Genomic DNA, 19645 nt, shown 5'->3' on the forward strand with positions numbered 1-19645 from the left:
CTCGCCGCCCAGGTGTGGAGGGGACCCGGGCCACCGGTTCTGTCGGGCGGCCCGTGTGGGGCATTGGCTCTAAGGGAAGTGCGGGGTCTCCGATTGGACCCCTCAATAGAGTTTGGGGGGAGCGCATGAGCGTCAACGGGGTTGGAGAGGACATTTTCAGAGACCGAGTGCGTGCAGTGTGCTTTCTCCTTCATACTTTGGGGGGAAAGAATTTGCAAGTTAGGGAGGGAAATGAGGTGGCAGACCCATTGGCCGGAATGCGGTTTGGGGGGGACCCCCCTTTGGTTGCCGTCGGAATGTAGGAGGTTCAGCTTCGGGGCTCCCCTACGTCGGCGCTCCCGGGAGGGAGGGAGTGTTCGGTCCCGGAGCTGGAGCGCCTGGCTCTGTTCGGTCCCCGCTGATGTGAACGTGCGCAGTCAGGCCGCCTGATTTGCGGTGCTATGGAAATTTTTATCTCAAGTGAGAATAAGAGAAATTGAACTTGAAGAGTTCCTACTATGAGAATGTTCTCCGTGTACCATGAAAAGAATCTCACCAGCCTTAAAAAAGTCAAGGAAGGGCGTTCAGCCCTCTTAATTTTTCCTAACCGAGGGAAAACACAAACACAAGTGTTACAGCTACGAAATGAGGGGTAATATGGCATAAACTGGACTGCAGGCTGTTGGATAGCCATTAGGTACTTAGTGTCTGAAATAGCACAGAGGATTCGGAGGGTTAGTTAAATTCATTCGAATTTTCTGAATGTCTTGTACCGTTTATTTTTTTTTTTTTTTTTTTTTTTTTTTTTCAAAATATTTTGAACGGAGGGTTAGTTAAATTCATTCGAATTTTCTGAATGTCTTGTACCGTTTATTTTTTTTTAAATCTCTGATACTAGTTAATAAATTGTAGGGAACGCTCGCAAAGCGTACTTGCTTAATTAAAGAAAAACGTTTTCTTTGGTATTAATAGAGGCCACATAAGTATTAGGGACTTTTTTTTTAAGTTTGACCCATTTTGGTTTTTTTTTTTTTAGACTAGAAAGGTGTGGGTGGGATGAAAACTTGGGGATGGGATAAGTGAAAAAAGGTGAGCCCTTTTCCTACTCAGTTTTCCAATTGTCACCTTCATTCTAATATATATATATATATAATATTAAGCTGGTTATGCAGAACTGTCTTGTGTATGAATCCCTCTTCAGCTTTTTAAAAAAATATTTTTATCGATTTCAGAGAGAAAAGGAGATGGAGAGAGAGATAGAAATATTAATGATGAGAGAGCGTCACTGACGGGCTGCCTCCTGCACGCCCCACAATGGGGATCGAGCCTGCAGCCTGGGTGTGTGCCCTGACCAGGAATGAACCGTGACCTCCTGGTTCATAGGCCGACACTCAGCCATGCCGGCCAGGCCCTCTTCAAGTTCTTAATGAAGGACTAACAAACCTTTCTGAGCCACATCTTTAAAATGGGTTTAGTTCCACCTTCCCTCATACGGTTTTGTGAGAAATGAATGCTAATGTATGTAATGCATCTAATAGTGTGTTTGGTACTAGTCCAGATACTTTAAGAAATTATACATATTTGTGCTTATAGCTTATATGTTTACCAGTGTTCCAGGCACAGTTCTGAGTGTTTTACAAATAATGAACTCATTTCCTCATTCATCCTACCTCATAACAACTGTATGATGAAATATATATTATTGGTATCCCTATATTGTAGATAAAAACTGAGGCACAGTGGTTAACTACAGCCAGAAAGTGGCGGCTTTAGTAAGAACCTAATCACTCTGTCTTTAGAATCTGCCCTTAACCTATATAGCCAAACCCTAGCCCATAGCTTATAGGCAAGTGGCTTCTGGATTCCTGGAACTTGAGCTGCTGGACTTGCACCAACCATTTTATTACTCTCCCAATAATGCAAACCTTCATTTTACTCAATTTTTTTGGACTCGTGTAGCATTAACTTAAAAAATATAGCCAGGCGTAGGATAATTATGATAGAACAGAAGATACTTTATTTCAGAGGTACAGTTCCAGTGGGGCATACAGTGGGAGGTAGAATTCATTATTTTTGTAGTGTGTAGAAAAGACTTCAAGAAGGGCTGAGCTGGTTCTAGGTACAGGAGACATTTTTTAGACAGAAGTTAGCTTGTAGGGAGAGAAAGCTGGAGAGAAGGTGGGAAGGAGGTGCTGTGTCCAGCTAAGGAGTTCACAGTAAAGGGAGTACAGAAACCCCTGAAAGCTCCTGAGCCTTGGTCACATGTGTTTAGAAATGGATTAGGGAGTAGACACTAGGCAGGGGTGGGCAAACTTTTTGACTGGAGGGCCACAATGGGTTCTTAAACTGGACCGGAGGGCCGGAGCAAAAGCATGGATGGAGTGTTTGTGTGAACTAATATAAATTCAAAGTAAACATCATTACATAAAAGGGTACGGTCTTTTTTTTTTTTTTAGTTTTATTCATTTCAAGCAGGCTGTAGTTTGCCCACGGCTGCTAGAGACGAGCAAGAAAACCTGTGGGAAAACTCTTGAACAGTCTAGGTTAGAGATAAAGAGTGGAAGAAGTGCCGGGGGAATGGGGGTAGGAAGCACAGATGAAAGATTGTGTGTGTAAGTGGTAAGGTTTGGATATAAGTTGAAAGAATGTGGTGAAGAGGGGGAGGTCAGCATGACATGGTCCTGTCTGATTTATTATAATAGTGGCCTAATTGGGCTTGTTCCTTATCCCTCTGTTATTTATTTCCTTTTATACTGTTTTTCATCCTGTCTTTTGGATACTATTTTCTGATTATGTCTAGTATGAACTTTCCCCGGGGTTCAAAATGCTGGTATCTTCATTTTTTTGCCTATATCAGGCTTATCCCCTACTCCTGATCTATACCATTTTCTTTGCTCATGAAATGCTCATTAACTCTCCTTGCTGCATACCAGTATCTTAGCCATTTTTCAAGGACCCAATTTAGGTTCATGAAACTTTTCCCATTACAGGCTTCATTAAATAATAACTTTTGTTTCCAAACTTGGCTTTGTTTTGCTAAGATTCAGAGTAGATTCAAGATATCTTAGGAACTCTGTGCTGCTTTCCAGCCCATTCTCTCATCCCTTACCCTCCACATCCCCATAGAAAATTTCAAAAAGTTTCCATTTAGCACATTGCTTTACAGAAGGTTCAATGGCTAAAAAAAACCTTGACCAATCAGGGGCAAGCCGGTTGCCTTATTGTTAATGGCTTCTCTTTACAGGTCTCCTAGCTAAATTAAAATTTTTTTTATTGCTACTTCATAAAGGTATTTTCCATTTAATATTTTGATCCTTTGGTATACTCACTGTTGGCCTTGATTCTTGATTATCTTTGGTATAAATGATAATGTAAATGTTGAAAAATACCTTTGTTCTTTCATAGTTTATTTTGTCTTTATCCATCATTTTTTAATTAATTCTTTTCATTATAGCACTCAAGAATGACCAAAAAAAGAAAACGTCAAGATGATTTTCAAAAAGTAAAACTAAAAGTTGGTAAAAAGAAGCCCAAGTTAGAAAATGCTACTGTTACAAACTTTAAAACGAAGACTATACATCTGCCTGAGCAACTCAAAGAGGATGGAATACTTCCAACAAACAATAGAAAACTTAACATAAAGGTAAATCATAAATATTATTTTCATAAAATTAGATTTTTTTTGAAATCACCTAGAAAGTTATGTTTTTGTGAGAAGTTGTTTTAACTCTTAGGGCTTATTGATGGCTGAAGTTTGGAGTTCATCTGTTACCCTGGTCTGGTATTGCCACTGCAGTTTTCCCACCTCCCCCAGAAAGATTTGCTCAACTAAATCCGCAGTGATCAATTTCTCCCTTGTATACTTAGTTGATGATTTAATATGTCATCTGGAAATACCTTGTGTTTTTTTCTTGATATGTCAAGTTTTTGATGTTTCGGTTTTCAAGCGGTTTTATTGTCCAAGCTATTTTTTATAGCACATTGAGATAAGCTTCTGTCTTGCTCATTTTTTGAATGCTTATAACACAGCTTATAGGTTCATAATAAATGTGTGAAGTTAATTGAAGTTTGAGCAATAGTTTTACTTAAAAATTTAATAGCTTTATTGAAATGTAATATATACATAATAAATTTCACCCATTTACGATGACAATTCAGTGTTGTTGTTTTTTATATATATATATATATTTTTATTGATTTCAGAGAGGAAGGGAGAGGGAGAGAGAGATGGAAATATCAATGATGAGAGAGAACCATTGATCAGCTGCCCCCTGCACGCCCCCCACTGGAGATTGAGCCCGCAACCCGGGCATGCGCCTTTGACTGGAATTGAACTCGGGACCCTTCAGTCCACAGGCTGGCACTCTATCCACTGAGCCAAACCAGCCAGGATGACAATTCAGTGGTTTTAAAAATATTACAATTATGCTCTCAATGATAATCTAATTTTAAAACATTTTTTATCACTTCAGAAAGAAATGCTATACATACTCTTATAAAATCATTCTTGTTACTTCCCTCTAGCCCTAGGCAGCCACCTATCCACTTTCTATTTGTATAGATTTGCTTCTTCTGGGCATTTTAAAGAAAAGGAATCATACAATACCAGGTCTTTTGTAATTGGTCTTTTAATTAGCATATTTATGAGATTCACTCTTATTATAGCATATCAGAGCAGTACTTAATTCTTTTGTGTTGTCAAATAATATTCTAGTGCATGGTTATATTACATTTTCCTAACGTTGATAGACATTTGATTGGTCCCACTTTTTGACTGTTATGAAAAATGCTTTTACGAATATTGGTGAACAAGTCTTTGAGATGATATGTGTTTTCTAGTTTTGCTTTTAAGCTCCAAAGATTAAATAATATCAAAAAGGTATTCAAAGTCATGTTTTTTTCACAGATTATGTAAATTATTCCACAGAGAAAATTGTCAGATGTTATAATATGAATAAAATACATATATACCCTGAAAAACCACTTAAAATAGAAAGGGCCTGTTAAATTAAGAGTATGAGAATGCACCCAGCGTAAGTTCAGTACATAGTAGGTCTTTACATGGTGGTGATGATAGTGTGCCTAAGTCTGCATGCAGGTTATTTTCAAAAAGAAAATTCTCACCAAAAATTATGTAATATTTTTATTAGGCTAGAACTAGTTTAAAGATAAAACTGTTTCTGATCTTAATAGAAGCTAAGTGTTATTTAGAAATACTTACTGAAGCAGTTTCCCCAAGAAGTGTCAGTTTATCAGTATAGTTTTAGATAGCATGTTTATTTGAAAATAATATAATGCATATATATATGTGTGTGTGTATACCTAAAACCTGTGTTTTTTTATTTTTTTTATAGGATTTGCTATCACAGATGCATCACTATAATGCTGGGGTTAAACAAAGTGCTCTTCTTGGACTTAAAGACCTTTTATCTCAATACCCATTTATAATTGATGCACACCTTTCAAACATATTAAGTGAAGTTACTGCTGTGTTTACAGATAAAGATGCTAATGTACGATTAGCAGCAGTTCAACTTCTTCAATTCCTGGCCCCCAAAATACGAGCTGAACAAATTTCTCCATTTTTTCCTTTGGTAAGTGCCCATCTCTCTAGTGCCATGACTCACATTACTGAAGGAATTCAGGAGGACTCTCTAAAAGTTTTGGACATTCTGCTGGAAGAGTACCCAGCTCTAATTACTGGCCGTAGCAGTATATTGCTTAAGAATTTTGTAGAACTTATTTCTCATCAGCAGCTGTCCAAAGGATTGGTAAATAGAGACAGATCCCAGTCCTGGATACTTTCTGTAAACCCTAATCGGAGACTCACTTCTCAGCAGTGGAGGCTGAAAGTCTTAGTGAGACTCAGTAAATTCCTTCAGGCCTTGGCAGATGGATCCAGTAGGTTGAGAGAAAGTGAAGGACTTCAGGAACAAAAAGAAAATCCCCATGCCACTAGCAACTCCATTTTTATCAACTGGAAGGAACATGCCAACGACCAGCAACACATCCAGGTTTATGAAAATGGGGGTTCACAGCCAAATGTCAGTTCACAGTTCAGGCTACGGTAAGGATTTCAGTTATGTCCACACTCAGTTTTCCTATATTGAATTATAACTGCTGACAATTGATGGCTAATGGTGGGAAGACATGCAATTGTCTTTCATAGTTTTTATAATAGTTACTCATGATTTGGTTTTATTTACTCATGGGAGGCGTCATTTGAAAGTATTAATTTATTCATTTTTAGCAAAGCCTAATGAGAAGTAAAGCTTGATAGCCTCTTGGCTTTGTCATCTTAGAATTTTATTTTTCTTAGTAGTCTTGATCAATCTAATTGATCAATATCATGGTTCTTTGTTTTACTGGTACTTTATATTTAAGATTTACATTAAGCAAGGAATAATTTTTAATCATTAAATATTTTTCATTCTTATCCTTCTTTATTAGGAACCTGATTGGAGGACTAGGCAGTGCGGATGAAGGCTTGTCATCTACTGAAAACTTGAAAGGATTTATTGAGATAATAATTCCATTGCTGATCGAGTGCTGGATTGAAGCTGTTCCTCCGCAGCTAGCTACTTCGGTTGGAAATGGTGTAGAACGAGAACCACTGCAGGTTATGCAGCAAGTTCTTAATATTATTTCCCTTCTGTGGAAACTTTCTAAGCAACATGATGAAAACCACAAATTGGTGAGAACTAACGGGTTCTTTGTTTTCTTAGTAATACCTTTTACCATAAATGGGCAGATTAGATACTAGCATATTACCACTGATAGGTTATGCATTTTCTTTTCTTTTTAAATCCTTGCCTGAGGATATGTTTATTGATTTTAGAGAGGAGGGGGAGGGAGAGAGAGAACAAGAAAAACATCGGATGCCTAACATACGCACCCTGATAGGGAACTGAACCTGAAACTTTTTGGTGTACAGGGTTGGTGATGCTCCAACCAACTGAGCCACCTGGCAAGGGGAATTACACATTTTCCAAAAAATGCTTAGGGTTTAATTGTAATCTCTCTTCTTACTTTTGCTCCAAACAACAACTTTGTGAGAGCGTTACCTGAATATTAAAATTTTTTAAAGTGAAATGCATAAGTTTTATTATGCTTATTTTCATTAGGTGTAATTCACAGTGGGGTTACAATTTATTGCTTATGGCAGATTGATTATGTAGGAACCTTCTAGTACCTGGTGGCCACTTCTAGGGATAAAAAATTGCTGATTAAGTAGTGTTTTCTGGTTTGTGCCACATTGCCAAGTTAGTTTAGTAGAAATGGATCACACTAAAGATCTTATAACCGTCCCTGAGTTATTTTTGTAGTACTTATGTTTTAGAGAAGAAGCTACACATGAACTTGCTGAGTGTATACGATTTTATCTTGATAAAGGATGTAAGGTCAGAAAACATCTCTAAACGTTACCTTTATTGTAGGTCGGCTGTACGTGCAGGTGTAGTGTGAGTGAAATTAACCCAAGGGAATTCCAAGTCTCAGAGTCAGTATTATAATCACACACTATAGAAATTTGGTTGTGTCTTAATTTTGTATTTTAATGCTTGCTACTTTTTGTCTCTAGGTCTCATTGCTATTGTCTTTTTCCCACAAGGGTTAGAATTTGTGAAGAACAGTCGGGCGTAATAATTTATCAGATTTATTGAGTATCTATAAATGTGGCTGTTTAAATTAGTTAAAATTCAGGCCCTCAGTCACACTGCCTATATTTCAAGTGTTCAGTAGTTACATGTGGCTAGTGGCTACTATTTTGGGCAACACATCAGGAATAGTTCCATCATTGCAGAAAGGTCTGTTGAACAGCAATGCTCTACAGTGAGCTAGGTGCTAGTCTAGGCTCTGGGAGTACAGAGATAAACATGACTGACAAAGTGCTTGCCTCCACAGTACTTACCTTCTGGTTGGGTTGATAGATGGTAAACAAACATATAATGGCAGTACTAGGAAAAGAAAGTAAAGCAGGGGAGCGAATATGTGCTGGAACGGGGGAGGGGGGGGCTGTTTAAAATAGGGAGTCAGGAAGTGCCACTGAATGAAGTGAAGGAGCAAGTCTTGTGAAGACCTGTGGGAAGAACCTTCTGAGCATACGGAACAGCAAGGGCAAAGGCCTGAAGTGAGAACAAGTTGATGAGGATTGGCAGGAAGGGCTGTGTATGTAAGGTACTGGGAGAATGGTAGACGATGAGGGAGAAATAATGACAGTGGCCAGATCACGTGAGACCATGCGGTCCATGGTGAGGAGTTTGGATTTTAACCTGAGGGTGGTGAAAAGACATTGCAGGGTTTTGAGTAAGGGAGTGACACAGTCTGAATTTTTATGTTTTATAAGGTCGCCCTGGCTGCTTTGTGGAGAACTAACGTGAGGCAACAGGAAAAGCAGGGAGAGCAGTTAGGAGGAGGCTATTGTGAACTAGGTGGGAGATAAAGTGGCTTGGAGTAGAATGGTATCTAGTGGTTGAAATGATGAGAAGCATCTAGGTTCTGGTAAAGCCAGCAGAACGAAAAGAGCAAGGATGATGCATAGCCAAATGATAGTGTGGCCGCTGGGGAACGGGCAAAGAGTTCAGTTTATTCATGTTAGATTTAAGATGCCTATTAGAAGTCCAAGAGGAGATGTTGGGACTACATTTATAGGTCAGGAAAAAGAGAAGAATCTAGTGAAGGACACTAAGGAGCTATATGGTGACCAGCTATTTTAGCACCTCAAGTCCCACATCCCAAGAAACCCCTCAGTCTGGCAAAATGGAATGGTTGGTCCTCTGGGTAGGAGGGAAAAAGTGTTGTAATCTGGAATAAGACAGTGTTTCAGGTAGGAAAGAATGAATGGTACATTCACAAATACTGCTGAAGAATTAGTGATGATTACTTTTAATGGGAAATAATGAAATTGATGGGAAATAGTGTTATGTTATAAATAAAACACTAGGTAGAAGACGAAGGTATTTTATAAATATTGCATTAATGGTTCAAGTTCAGGGTTTTCTTCAATCTTTATTCTTTCCCTTCTCCTCTTAAACAGTAGATAAAATTCAAGTAAAAATAATTAATAAACACCTAAAGATCTGTGGGTGAAAACTGGATGCTCTAACAGTTTATTCTGATTTTTAAATTTATTTACATATATCATGAACAGAAGCTGTATTTTTAAAAAATGTTTGTATTGATTTCAGAGAGGAAGAGAGAGAGAGAAACACCAAAGACGAGAGAATCATTGATTGGCTGCCTCCTGCAAGCCCCCTACTAGAGATTGAACCCACAAGCTGGGCATGGTGCCCTGACCAGGAATCAAACCATAACCTCCTGGTTTATAGGTCGATACTCAACACTGAGCCACACCAGCTGGGCCAGAAGGTGTATTTTAATGGTTAATTTATAGTTGAATATTGACAGGTTGTCAGATTTCTGTTTACAGTTTTATTGGTTATTTATAATTATTGTTTTTAGTAAGTTTTCTAATCTTTGCTCATTTTAATAGGAGTCTTGGCTTCGAAAGAATTATCTTACAGATTTCAAACACCATTTTATGAGTCATTTTCCATATGCCTTAAAAGAAATAACCAAGCACAGAAAGAAAGAAACAAATAAAAGGTATTGTGATTCTTTACCACTATACAGACTTGAACAGTTGCTTCACCTGAATGATGAGGAAATAATTAGCCTTAAACTTGAACTTTCTACACTGTGAGGTGTTTATATCTAAACTAGAGGCCCGGTGCACGGGTAGGGTCCCTAGGCCTGGCCGGCAATCAGGGCCATGGCGGGGGGAGGGGAGGAGGGTGGCCATCTTTCGTTCTGCACCGCCCCCTGGTGGTCAGCGCACATCATAGCAAGTGACCAAACTCCCGGTCGAACTCTTCGGGTTACTTTGCATATTAGCCATATATATATTTGTGTGTGTATGTATGAAATAAAAGTAGCAGTAGTTCAGCTGATCTTGAATAAGTCACTTTAAGTCTATGAACTTCAAGTTTTTTATTTTTTAAATCTGTAAAGTGAATGTTTTGTGGTAGCTGGGGTCAAATAGAAAACGATATAAATATGAATTTAATAAAATTTGCTGAGGTGGATGCCTTATTTGGGGGAGACACTATGTAATTATCTCTAAGCAAGAGAGTATTTTAAAGGTCATATAGTTCTTCCATTTATACATGAGGAAACTGGTAATAAAACTAATATTAATGTTATCAGTAACAGTAGCCTGAAGAAAGAGTGATATTGGAAAAAAATAGTTTTCTTTGACTCATTGATAGATTATTTAAGGATTGTAAGTGAAGTGTAGGCATGGTAGACACCAAACTTAATTGATGTGTCTTTGTTTTTAGCATCAAGCATTGCACGATTCTCTCCAATAATGTAGACCATCTCTTACTGAATTTAACACTATCTGATATCATGGTCTCTCTGGCAAATGCCTCAACTTTGCAGAAGGATTCCTATTGGATAGAAATGATAAGAAAATTTGTGACAGAGACCCTTGAAGATGGCTCTAGGCTAAATAGTAAGCAGCTGAACAGGTTGCTTGGGGTATCCTGGAGGTTAATGCAGATACAACCAAACAGAGGTGGGTGATGCTGCTTTATCTTTATGTGAGAGGAGATCTTATGCATGCTATTTGAATTGATAACTTTTAAATATTCCATGTAGTCAAGTTAATTACATTCAAGCTATAAAAGGTAGCTGGCATCATTATAAAGGATTATCTACTTAAACACTGAAATTGTTTATGGCCCAGGGCATCCCTTTCTTAATGGATAGGTCCCTTCCTAAAGCAAATTGATACTATTTCTAATAGATTACAGAATTGGTGTAAAAGGAGGTAGATATTATTAAGAGGACATGCCATCGAGCCTAATGAAGAAATACTCTTCTGATGTAGTTGGATTAGAATTTGAGAGCTTTTTCCTTTTTTTCTTATAGAATGAATCCTGCCTTTCTCTACATTTCTTCTAGCTTGAAGTTACATCACTTTGTCAGTTTTTAGTGTGACTAACTAATTTTCTCATTCAAAAAGCTTTCCCATTTGGTTTTCATCTTAGTCACCTTTCTAATATCCTGCTTTTGTTATCTCTACTTAGGTTTGTTTCCCTTAGGAAAGTTTATACTGTAATTTCTGGTAGGTTTGACTTTTAAATTAGGCCATTGCTATAGGACTTCAATGATAGTCATCAGTTTGTGGCTAAGATCTGCTTTGTTATAGGAATAAAGAAAACTGTCCTCTGTGCTTTTAAAGGAATTTGGGGGCTGATGACCAGATATTTTTGATTCATAAGTAGTTGTTTTTTTCTGTTTTTAGAGGCTACAGAGTCTCTCATCAAGGCAGTTTATACATTGTATCAACAGAGAGGCCTTATCCTTCCAGTTCGCACTTTGTTACTGAAGTTTTTCAGTAAAATCTATCAAAAGGAAGAACTGAGATCTTACAGATTCAGGTAAAGTTTCATTTACTTTGCCTTTCTTTTTTACACTGAGTTATTTTGTAGTTTATTTAAATAAGATGATAGGGTGATTAAATTCTAGATGGTTATGTTTAAGAAATGATATATAATTTTATGAAGAAGCATATAGAATAGTGCCAGTAATCTTTATACACATAACTGAGCAGATAAAAGCCTCTTTGAGTATGTCTGCTTATAACTAAAGGATAGTTGGAACAACCTACAGCAGCCTCAGCCTTTCTTTGCTTCTCATAAAAATTATGGAGATTGAGCCCTGGTCAGCATGGCTCAGTTGGTTGAGCATCAGCCTATGAACCAGGAGGTCATAGTTCGATTACCCGGTCAGGGTAAATGCCCGAGCTGTGGGCTCGATCTCCAGTGTGGGACGTGCAGGAGACAGCCAATCAATGATTCTCTCTCATTATTGATGTTTCTATCTCTCTCCCTCTCTCTCTTTCTCTCTGAAATCAATAAAAATGTAAAAAGAAAAGAATGAGGGCAATAGAGATGAGTTTCTGGCTTAGTTTGGTGCTATCAATTGAGACAGACAGTAGAAGAGTGGAACTAAGGAATTAATTTCTTGATATGGTGAATTTGATGTTTATTTGGGACAGCCTGGAAGAGATGTTGGCTGGAAGGTAGAGATTTGGGATACCTAGTTCAGTGTAGGGAGTTGTTAGAATATATTTGAATCATTTACTATAAGCCAAACACTCTTCATAATTTTTCTGAATAATTCTCATAGTACTACTATGAAGGGTAGATACTGTTCCTCTCATTTTACAGAAGGAAACAAGCTTAGGTTAAATAAATAGGTGGTTGTCAGTCAACTAATGGGTAGTAGAGATAGCTGAGATTTTAAATTCAGGTCTGTGATATCAGAAGTCATGCTTAAATCACTAAGTTTTTTGGAGTCAGCAAAAGTGATTGCTGTGATTAATGGAGACATTAGAGCAGCAGTTCTCAACCTGTGGGTCGCGACCCCTTTGGCGGTCGAAACACCCTTTCACAGGGGTCGCCTAAGACCATCCTGCATATCAGATATTTACACTAGGATTCATAACAGCAGCAACATTACAGTTATGAAGTAGCAATGAAAATAATTTTATGGTTGGGTCACATCATGAGGAACTGTATTTAAAGGCCAGAAGGTTGAGAACCACTGCATTAGAGTTTTAGCAAGTATACTAAAGAACTGAACTAACACAAGTTCAAAGCCATTTAGTGCAGGGGCACCCTACATTGCATCAGTAATTTAATATAGTGCAATAATTAACACTACTTAGGATAAATAGTTACATGTTAATGTTTTTATTGATTTCAGAGAGAGGGAGAGGGTGAGAAGGATAGAAGCATCAAAAGAGAGAGAATCATTGATCGTTTCTCTCCTGCACACCCCCCTACTGAAGACTGGGCCCACAACCCAAGCATGAGCCCAGACCAGGAATCAAACCAATGGCCTCTTGGTTCATGGGTCGATAATTTAGTGCTCCAAACCTAGTGGGTAAAACCTAGAAAATGCTGCCACTAAGTAAATGATGCTGGTGATCTCATAGGCTCTCAAATGTATAAATGAGTGAATGTATTATTGTAGATGACTTGTCACTTTATGGTTTATTTAAATTGAAATTTTTTTTGTTGTTTAAATTTATGTTCCTTTTCTTTCAAATTATACTTTATTTTGTTCTTCCTTGGCCTTTCTTAGATATCGTAGTAAAGTGTTATCCCGTTGGCTGGCTGGTTTACCATTGCAACTTGCTCATCTTGGCTCTCGAAACCCTGAACTCTCAACACAGCTTATTGATATCATCCAGACTGCTGCAGCACGAGCAAATAAAGAATTACTAAAAAGTTTACAAGCTACGGCTCTCCGAATCTATGGTAAGAGTCTGCTTAACTGGATAGGTGATCATTGGTACGTCGTGATTTAGAAAAGAAGTTTCTAAGGGAAGCTCTTTAGGTTTGCCTTTCCTTTAAATTATTGTAGGTTACTTGTGCCATGATTAAATTACCCAAACAAAATCAACCATCACATAGTAAATTAATTTTCCTTTTTTTAAAAATATATATATTTCTTTATTGATTTCAGAGAGGAAGAGAGAAGGAGAGAGATAGAAACATCAGTGATGAGAGAGAATCATTGATGGGCTGCCTCCCGCAACATCCCCCACTCGGGATGGAGCCGCAACCCAGGCATGTGCCCTTGGCCAGAATCGAACCCGGGACCCTTCAGTCTGCAGGCTGATGCTATATATATATTATATACATATATATATATATATACACACATATATATATATAATTTACATTTGTTCTTGAGATGTAATTCACATACCATAAAATTTGCCATTTTATAATGTACGGTTCAGAAATTTTTAAAAAATATATCCCCAAGGTTGTGCAAACATCATCGCTATCTAATTCTAGAATATTTTTATCACCTCCAAAAGAAACTACTCATTGGTAGACCCTTCCCATTCTCACTTTTCCCAGCTCCTGGCAAACACTAATCTATATTTCTGTCTCTGGATTTGCCTGTTCTGGACATTTCTTCTAAATGGAATTATGCAATATGGGGCCTTTTGAGTCTGGCTTCTTAGAGTGTTTTTAGGATTCATTCATGTTGAAGAAGCATATTTCAGTATTTTATTTCTTTATTGCTAAGTAGTATTGCATTTAATGGGTATACCACTTATATTTATCCATTCATTAAGTGAAGGACATTTGGTTTCCACCTTTTGTGGGTATATTTTAAAATCTGTTTTCAGTACTGCTTATATGTAGGAGTGTGTGTGTGTGTGTGTGTGTGTATGTGTGTGTATGTGTGTACATGTATATGCACACACAAATAGGTCTTTTGCTTCAGGTTAGATTTATACTGTAATTGTCACTGTTTAGCAAAAGTGCTTGTTTTTTACTCTTTTGCTTTGTATCCAGTCCCTTTACCCCCATGAAAGTTCTTAATTCAAACAAGACAAACTTGGATGTTATGAAATTATTGCAGTGTTAAACAAACGTATCTTTAAATGAATAATGGCTGTGTTCAATGTTTTACTTTAGAAAATAGCTTAAGCAATCATGTTTTATGATGAAACTTTTTCATGTAATTGATATGTTGGAATTTAGCATAAGTAAAAATAATCAGTCTTCTTTATTAATTTAATCTCTGCTTTGTACATCTTAATAGTTGAATTTAACGTGTCCATCTGTCCCACTAGATCCACAAGAAGGCACTGTCGTGGTTCTCCCAGCAGAGTCTCAGCAGTGTTTGGTCCAGCTTATATATTTTCTACCCAGTCTACCTGCTGATTTGCTTTCTCAGTTAAGTCGTTGCTGTATTATGGGAAGGCTCAGTTCAAGTTTGGCTGCCATGCTTATCGGGATACTGCACATGAGGTAACATGCTCAAGTGAGCTGTATTTTAAATGTATAATCTTTTCCCTCTGAACATTGCTACTACCTTCATTTGCTCTTAATGCAGCAATTAAACTACATTGTTATTTTTAGATAAAGTTCACTAGAGTAAGACTGTTTCAAGTTGTTTAGTGATTTCTATAGCTAGATTGGAATAAGGGCTGAAATGATCAAAACCATGTAGTAAGGGTTTACAGTGGTACTCAGCCGGTGTTACTCAGTGGTTGAGTGTTGACCTATGAACCAGGAAGTCATGGCTCGATTTCCAGGGCACATGCCTGGGTTGTGGGCTTGATCTCCAGTAGGGGGCATGCAGGAGGCAGCCGGTCAGTGATTTTCTCTCATCACTGATGTTTCTATCTTTCCCTCTCCTTTCCTCTCTGAAATCAATAAAAATATATTAAAAGACAAACAACTTAACAGTGGCATTAACTACATTTAGATTGTTGTGTAACCAGGACCACTATATGTCTCCAGATTTTTTTCATCAACCTAAACTAAAACTCTGTGTCCATTATATAACTCCTCTACCCTGCCCTCTCCCCACCACTGGTAACCACTATTCTATCTTGATGATTTTGATTATTCTGGTTACCTTATGTAAGGAATCATAAAATATTTGTCCTTTTGTGTCTTGCATATTTCACTCAGCATAACTCTTCAAGGTTTATCCATGTGGTAGCATGTGTCAGAATTTCCTTCCTTTTTAAGGCTTAATGATACTCCTTTGTGCTTATACACTACATTTTGTTTATCTCTTCATCTGTTGTTGGACATTGGTTGTTTCTACCTTTTGGCTATTGTGAATAATGCTGCTATAAACATTGGTGTATAGATACTTGTTTTAGTCCTTCTAATTCTACTGGCTATATACCCAGAAGTGTATTGCTGAGTCATATGGTAATTGTTTCATTTTTCAAGAAACTGCCATGCTATTTTCCACAGTGGCATTAACATTTTACTCTGAAAGTTTTATAAGTAATGTTTCATATCGTGTGTGTTCAAAGAAGCCTTAACCGCTTCATGTTGGTATCATCAGGCATGGTATTTTAGGACTCAGAAATATTTATTACTGTTTGTGGCTCATGGTCAGGGTCTGATATGCTTTTAGGCAGAAAGAAATTGAAATTTAGGCCATAGCTGTAAAGTTTAAAGACTAGTTTCCTTGTGGCTTTTTGTACAGATCCCCTATCCCAGCTGAACAGGAGTATCTCACTGTTTGGTAGACTACCTTTCTTTGCCAGGCTTTTCATACCAGTTTAGGACATATATTTGAATCCAGTTCTCCAGAGTTTGCTGCATAACTGATGATAATGTTTCCTTTTAGCAGAAGAGAGCTATTTGCAACATGTTGTTTATATGTGAATATTCAAGGTTTATTTCTTCTGTGTACATCTGCATTAGAGAGAGATTTGGTCTTACTTTTAAGTATTTTAAACATTTATTAGTTTCTTGTGTGTTTTTTTTGTTAGAAATTTTAAAAACCCTACTCTTAGCCTAGTGTAAGCAATTATTTAATGCTAGGCCTTTAAAAAAATTAAGTGTTTTTTTATTTGAGTGTAATTAAGTGTATTTTTATTTATTTTGTGTTTATTGACTTCCAGTAGAGGGCACTCTGTTCCTTTGATATAACTAATGAAGGGTCTGTTTTAACATTCAGTTAAAACCACCTTTTGAACACTTCCCTTTGAAATTTATTCTCTTTAGGAGGAATATTGTTTTTATAAACATCAATTATGTTTAACTTTTGTCAAGAATGTTTTCAAAAGTTTTTCTTTTTGTGGAGATTTGTGGTGACAGTTTAAAATAAGTTAATTTACAGATAATGATAAAAGGGCTTAATAATAACTAAAAAGTTGATTGTCGTTAGAAGTCCACCAAATTAAAGTTTCCCTTTTAGTATTTGCACAATTTGTTAGTATACTTCTCTTTCTATAGGTGTATTGTGCCCAAATGAATCTTTTAAAAAATAATCCAAAATTAAGACTTAAATTTTTTTAGGCCAATACCACTATCAATGTATCACTTTTTCTAGATTTAGAATAACAATAATGCTTAGTTTCTTTTAGCGTACACTGAGGGTGATTTCAAATCTTTGTTTTTTTCTTCAAAACACCCCCTTCTGTCCTTGACCGTGGCTATAACTAGCCAACTTTTTCATGATCTGTTACCTGTAGTATTATAGTCTTGCTTCTCAATCCCTTTATTTTGTACACTGTTGCCAGACGGATTTTCCTGAAATATTCCTTGAATCATTTCTGGTATTTATCTGTTACCTTAGAGTTGCTGCCCCTACCTTTCCCCCCGTACATTTAGAGTTTTTTTGAGTTTGACTTTCCCCTCATACCGTTATACTGTGTTGTTCCACTGGACTTTGCTCAGTCAGATCCTCTCTGCCCCTAGTTATTTGCAGCTGGATGGGGGAACATAAATGTTAGATAAAAATCTCTCAGAGAAAGGAGAGATTCTTGGACTAAGAAATTTGGCTTGTTTTAAGTAAAGTGAATATATGATCTGGTCTTGGAGGAGCAGTTCCAGTTTATTTCTTTTGTTCCAGCTTAATCAGCAATAGCATCCCTTTACTCTCAGACGTGTTCTGGCTTGAACAGTATATATGGACATCATAGTCTTAAGGACAGTGTGATCTATTGTCATTTGTCCAAAGCAGATTCCTAAATGGATGTGTACTCCTTTTAGCCACTGGATGGCACAATTGATTCCTAGTTTCATTGAGTTAAATAGTTAACAGTAAAAAATAATTAGTGCTTCTAGTTGAGTTAGAAAGTCCTAATTTTGTCTGACATTTATTCAGATATCTATGATAAAATTTGTACTCTTAGCTTATTGGATCTGACCATTCTCAGCCTTTTGCTAGATTTCCTGGTTGACATTTGCTGTCTTCTTATCCTTACCTTGAAGAGAATTTTTAAAGGAGTCACTGGAAACTAAACTCATAGCAGGAACCAGATCATCCTCATTTAATGAGAAGCTGCTTTACATTTAGATATTCCCTTGAGTCCTCTTCCAATACTGTCGCTACACTATTAAGCAGACCTAGTTACAGCTTTGCAAAGTATGGGAACTTATAGTTAGATATCTTTGAGTGGCTTTAAATGTAAGTATTCTTCGCCTAATTAAGATACTTGGGTTTAGGTAGGAATCTGGAGCTTGTTTAAAGTAAGCAAGGTGAGACTTTATAAAAATCAGGTAGTAAATACGTAGCAGCTGAAACTACTGGAAAAAAAAAAAACTTAATCTTGGCTCCTTAGAGCAGGGGTCCTCAAACTACGGCCCGCAGGCCACATGCAAATACAAATATTGTATTTGTTCCTGTTTTGTTTTTTTACTTCAAAATAAGATATCTGCAGTGTGCACAGGAATTTGTTCATAGTTTTTTTTTAAACTATAGTCCCTCCAATGGTCTGAGGGACAGTGAACTGGCCCCCTGTTTAAAAAGTTTGAGGACCCCTGCCTTAGAGTATGGCTTTTAAATGTGTAGAAATTTTCTAAGTTATACCATATACTCTGTGGGCCAATTATGCTTTTTAATGAGACTTTACATAAATATGTTAAAAGTTGAAATTTCCATATCATGGTAGTTGAGCTCTTATATAAAAAATTAATACATACTCTAGGTTTTGTTTAAGCTATTAAATTAGACTTGTTTTTAAAAAGAAAAAAGTGGTTATATTCTGTGTTATTCTTGAGTCTTCAAGTTGGTCACTTCTGATAATATTTCTTTCATTTTTTATTGTAGATCATCATTTTCTGGATGGAAATATTCAGTTAAAGACGGTTTGATGAGTGATGTGGATTATTTCAGCTTCTTATTTTCAACACTTACAGGTAACTACATTCACCTACCAAGTAAAGGAAAGAAAAATATCTAGTATGAAGATTATTCTAAAATTAACTGTTTAGAATATGTTTGGTTCTAAGTTTTGAGGATGATAAATAAGATGTTTCTTAGAATGAATTTTATTGATTAATAAGTGGAAATCTTTGAAGGAATATTTGTACCCTACATTGTCAGGCTCTTGAGGCAGGAAGATGCATGATTCATCTTTGCATCTCATACTACAAGTACCAAAATCTTGGGAAGTACTTGAATATTATGATTGTTTTTTCACTTTCTTCTTAGTCTTATTTCTCAACTTTATTTTTTCAACATTATTCTTATCTTTGCAGTGAATTGGACATACATGACTCTTATTCAGATAGCCAGAGAAAACCCCATTGCATACTTTTAAAAATTGATGAACAGAATATCCATTTTAAACATGTTCAAAATGTTCAACTTGATAGGAAGAACATCAGATTTTGATTAGCCGGTTTCTACATTCCATTTGCCCTCAAAGTAAAATTGGTAAAATGAATATGGAAATGTCTTAAGTTAGATGTGTGAGTGTTACTATTGTTTAAATGATTGTACTCGTTCAGCATTTCAGTTTTATACTTGGGTGATGATGAGATTCTTTGAATTTTTTTGAAGACTTGTGATTAGGAGACATAAAATTAATATGCTACCAGAATCCAAAGAGAAGTTGATAGGTTCTGGAAATGAGCTGAATCTTGCAAGATAAATCCTTTATAATAAAAACTATAAATCCTATATAATAAAAGCCTAATATGCTATGTCTGATCATCCATTCAACCAATCAAAGCATAATATGCTAATGATATGCTAAGGACGCTCAACTGCTTGCTCTGATGTGCACTGACCACCAGGGGGTAGATGCTCCGACTGGTAGGTTAACTTGCTGCTGAGGTCCAGCCGATCGGGACTGAGCCAGCTGGATTGG

The 19645-nt window shown here is 36.8% G+C and overlaps 1 protein-coding gene across 2 annotated transcripts in view; it reads left to right on the top strand.

Moving 5' to 3' along the window:
• Positions 1-3427: 3427 nt before the first annotated feature.
• The window catches only part of TEX10 (testis expressed 10), a 31214-nt gene continuing 14996 nt past the window's right edge, over positions 3428-19645 (top strand). The window contains exons 1-10 of one of the 2 annotated variants that reach the window (XM_015560479.1): positions 3428-3622; positions 5334-5573; positions 5862-6046; positions 6430-6673; positions 9470-9582; positions 10317-10555; positions 11288-11423; positions 13135-13310; positions 14648-14825; positions 18601-18689. In XM_015560479.1, the coding sequence (XP_015415965.1) occupies positions 3443-3622; positions 5334-5573; positions 5862-6046; positions 6430-6673; positions 9470-9582; positions 10317-10555; positions 11288-11423; positions 13135-13310; positions 14648-14825; positions 18601-18689 (1780 nt within the window). In that variant the 5' untranslated portion in view covers positions 3428-3442. Of the gene's footprint in view, positions 3623-5333; positions 6047-6429; positions 6674-9469; positions 9583-10316; positions 10556-11287; positions 11424-13134; positions 13311-14647; positions 14826-18600; positions 18690-19645 lie in introns of both variants that reach the window. The other variant, XM_006758429.2, reaches the window with a different exon arrangement.

This window comes from Myotis davidii, unplaced genomic scaffold (genome assembly GCF_000327345.1).
Source record: "Myotis davidii unplaced genomic scaffold, ASM32734v1 scaffold534, whole genome shotgun sequence".
NCBI classification, from domain to species: Eukaryota; Metazoa; Chordata; class Mammalia; order Chiroptera; family Vespertilionidae; genus Myotis; species Myotis davidii.